At 30.9% G+C, this 3658-nt stretch overlaps 1 protein-coding gene across 1 annotated transcript in view; it reads left to right on the top strand.

The window, feature by feature from the left end:
• The window catches only part of LOC106476781, a gene marked incomplete at both ends in the record, with an annotated part of 3503 nt that extends 2602 nt beyond the window's left edge, over positions 1-901 (top strand). The window contains one exon of the mRNA XM_013937407.1: positions 745-901. Within this exon, the coding sequence (XP_013792861.1) occupies positions 745-901 (157 nt within the window). The remainder of the gene's footprint in view (positions 1-744) is intronic.
• Positions 902-3658: the final 2757 nt, after the last annotated feature.

The raw sequence follows: 3658 nt of genomic DNA, 5'->3' as shown, positions 1-3658 counted from the left end.
CCTACTTGTCCATATTCCTTGTTTTTACTGAATATGGACAAGTAGGCCTGAGTTCTGATCCACCATAATGTACATTGTTTTTACTCAATTTATGTTGTTTGTTTTTACTGAATATGGACAAGTAGGCCTGAGTTCTGATCCACCATAATTTGTTGATGGTGGATCAGAACTCAGCTGTTGTTTGTTTTTACTGAATATGGACAAGTAGGCCTGAGTTCTGATCCACCATAATTTGTTGTTTGTTTTTACTGAATATGGACAAGTAGGCCTGAGTTTTGATCCACTGTAATGTGGACAATTGGGGTCTGAGTTATGATGCTTAGCTTATCTGTTCTTTTGCTGTGAAGTCTTCATCTTGAAACTTTAGAAGTGTCTTCCAAGATATTAAATTATGCCCAAGTTCAGCACTAAAGTTAGAAAATCTGTCTATGAATATATGGTGATAAGCTTTGTCATCTCAAAAGAAATGGGTGAATTTTTATTTAGCAAGTGTTTCTGAAATTTACCATCTAAACATTTATTTCAGTACAGTACAGAGTAAAATATAATGTAAAGTAACATGAGTTATATTAATTCTTCAAAAAATTAGCTAAAAAACTAAATTTCTGAGAAAATCTATGAATATAGAAGATTATTAACAAATTAGTCATTTTCGTAACTAAGAAATTATTATAATAATTTTAACATAAATATTTTTATTTGGAATGAAACGTGCTCTTTAGTCACTGTTTGCCTGTTTTATAGGACGTCTTGCTGCCAAAGTAGCCAGGAAAGATTCTTTAGAAATAAAATTGTCCCAGCGACCTGACCGCCAGGAACTTATCAATAAAAACATCATTCATTCTCAGACAGAGCAAGAAAGACTTGATGTATGGGAAGCTGTGGGAAACCATCTCACACGGTATATCTTATCATGACAATTGAAATATATCTTTTATACTTTCTCATTTTCCTCCTCTCATCGGAATACGTGCTTTGCACTTTCTAAAATACTGGGTTTTTTTTTCCACATGTGATGTAGTACTTCTTTCTCATCCCATCTTTTTCTATAAATCTGAAATAAATAATTAATTGTCCATACCATTTAACATAATATATTTATTTTCCCATAACGTGTAACATATTTTCAAATGATCTAACATTCTATGTTCCTTCTATAACATGTAACATACTTTCAAACAAACTAAGAGTCTGTATTTCTTCTTGTATAGTGTACATCTTTCATCATACATGTGACTTAACTGTTTTTCATGATGTCCACTTTTTTTCGAGGTGGTTTCTCTGTGGCTGGTTGAAGTATGGAATCATTTTGCATGCCTTAGCATTAGTAGAGTTTTTCATAATACCTACTGTTTATTTTTGGTTACTTTATTTTTGGTTGAAACATACATAAGATGTCCTAGCTTTTTCTCATAGTGTCTGGCAATATAAGTTACTCATAAAATTTCTCTTAGCTTGTACTTGGGGTCAATGAGAGTTGCTTTAATAATAATATCACATAAATGAGCAACGTACATAACATATGAGCTGTTTGTTATATTATTGATATATTAAAACATATTTTTGTATCTTTACGATATTGAATAGATAGCTTTATATTCATAGATATTTTGCAGTATTTTCTTTAGCTGGTAGATATATAACCTTGGAAGTTACAGCTTCTAATGTCATTCAGTTGCTCAGATATCTTTCGTGTAATAAGTATTTATTTACGCGATCTTTTCCCTGCTACTTGTGTTTAAAACTCATTTTTCTGTTGAGCTCAAACAGTGAATGGTTGATATATTGTGTTACAGGTTTCTTTTCAACGTGACTGTGTGTTCCTAGTAGATTGTTGCATACATTTTAAATATACCAAAACTTTTTGTTGTAATGACAAGTTTTTATCTTTTAAAATATGAAACAGAATCATATTAAGTAGAAACCCTGCTCTAGCAGCTACTGAAGTATATGTATTTATCATGTTTGAATACCAAGAACGGGCTCTTTCTGTGTGGGAACTACCAGCAATATGGTTAATTGTTTCAGCCTTATTCATAGCTCTTGGCTTGTTTCTCCAACAACCTATTATATCACTTTCTGTGCTTAATTATTGCAGAGTGATTAAATGCTAAAGTTTTTATTACTATGATCTGGGAGAATACACAGGCTCAAAAGACAAAGAAAACAATACAAAAGTTCTAGGGTTAGACAGTTTTGTATTTTTATAATTATTACTTAACCTACTTATAAATGATCTGTTGTTACAAAAATTTGACATACTGTTTTTTTCCTCTCAGTATCTGACCTAACATTTTTCCTCATATTGCTTCACCTACTTTTCCTTTTCTAGTAACGCTTCACATACTGTTCCATTTCTAGTAATATTTAATTTACTGTTTCTTTCTGTATAATGTTTGAAATACTCTAACTTTCTCCATAACACTTGACAAACTTTTACATAAAATCTTCACATACTCTTTCTTTTGATTATCTTCATAATTCTGAACATCTTATTTTTTTCTCTTAACATTATAGTTCTAGACATACTGTTCTTTTCTTCTTAACATCTTCATAATGTTTGATATACTGTTCCATTCTGTATAACATTTTCATAAAATCTTAACATAGTGTTTATTTTGACTGTCTTCATAATGCTTGATATGCTATTTCTTTTATCTTAACAATGTCATAATTCTTGACATACTTTTGCTTTTCATCTTCATAATTCTTGATATACTGTTCCTTTCCTCACTACATCTTCTTAATGTTTGACATACTGTTCCTTTCCTCACTTCATCTTCTTAATGTTTGGCATACTGTTCCTTTCCTCACTTCATCTTAATGTTTGACATACTGTTCCTTTCCTCACTACATGGAAAAGTATGTCAAGAATTATGACATTGTTAAGATAAAAGAAATAGCATATCAAGCATTATGAAGACAGTCAAAAGAAACACCATGCCAAGATTTTATGAAAATGTCATAAAGAATGGAACAGTATATCAAACATTAGAAAGACATAATGAGGAAAGGAACAGTACGTCAAACATGATAAAATTTCCTTATTACGTCTTCATAATTCTTGACATACTGTTCCTTTCCTCACTACATCTTCTTAATGTTTGACATACTGTTCCTTTCCTCACTACATCTTAATGTTTGACATACTGTTCCTTTCCTCACTATGTTTGTATCATGTTTGACGTACTGTTCCTTTCCTCATTATGTCTCTCTAATGTTTGATATACTGTTCCATTCTGTATGACATTTTCATAAAATCTTGACATACTGTTCCTTTCCTCACTACATCTTCTTAATGTTTGACATACAGTTCCTTTCCTCACTTCATCTTAATGTTTGACATACTGTTCCTTTCTTCATTGTGTCTTTCTAATGTTTGATATATTGTTCCTTTCCTCATTATGTCTTCATAATGTTTGATATACTGTTCCATTCTTTATGACATTTTCATAAAATCTTGACATAGTGTTTCTTTTGACTGTCTTCATAATGCTTGATATGCTATTTCTTTTATCTTAACAATGTCATAATTCTTGACATACCATTCCTTTCATCACTACATCTTCATAATGTTTGACATAGTGTTCCTTTCCTCATTACATCTTTATAATGTTTGACATACTGTTCCTTTCCTCATTACGTCTTTATAATGTTT

Source organism: Limulus polyphemus, unplaced genomic scaffold, assembly GCF_000517525.1.
Source record: "Limulus polyphemus unplaced genomic scaffold, Limulus_polyphemus-2.1.2 Scaffold11558, whole genome shotgun sequence".
Lineage (NCBI taxonomy): Eukaryota > Metazoa > Arthropoda > Merostomata > Xiphosura > Limulidae > Limulus > Limulus polyphemus.
Note: the sequence above shows the minus strand (reverse complement) of the source record. Positions and strands in the feature narration are given on the sequence as shown.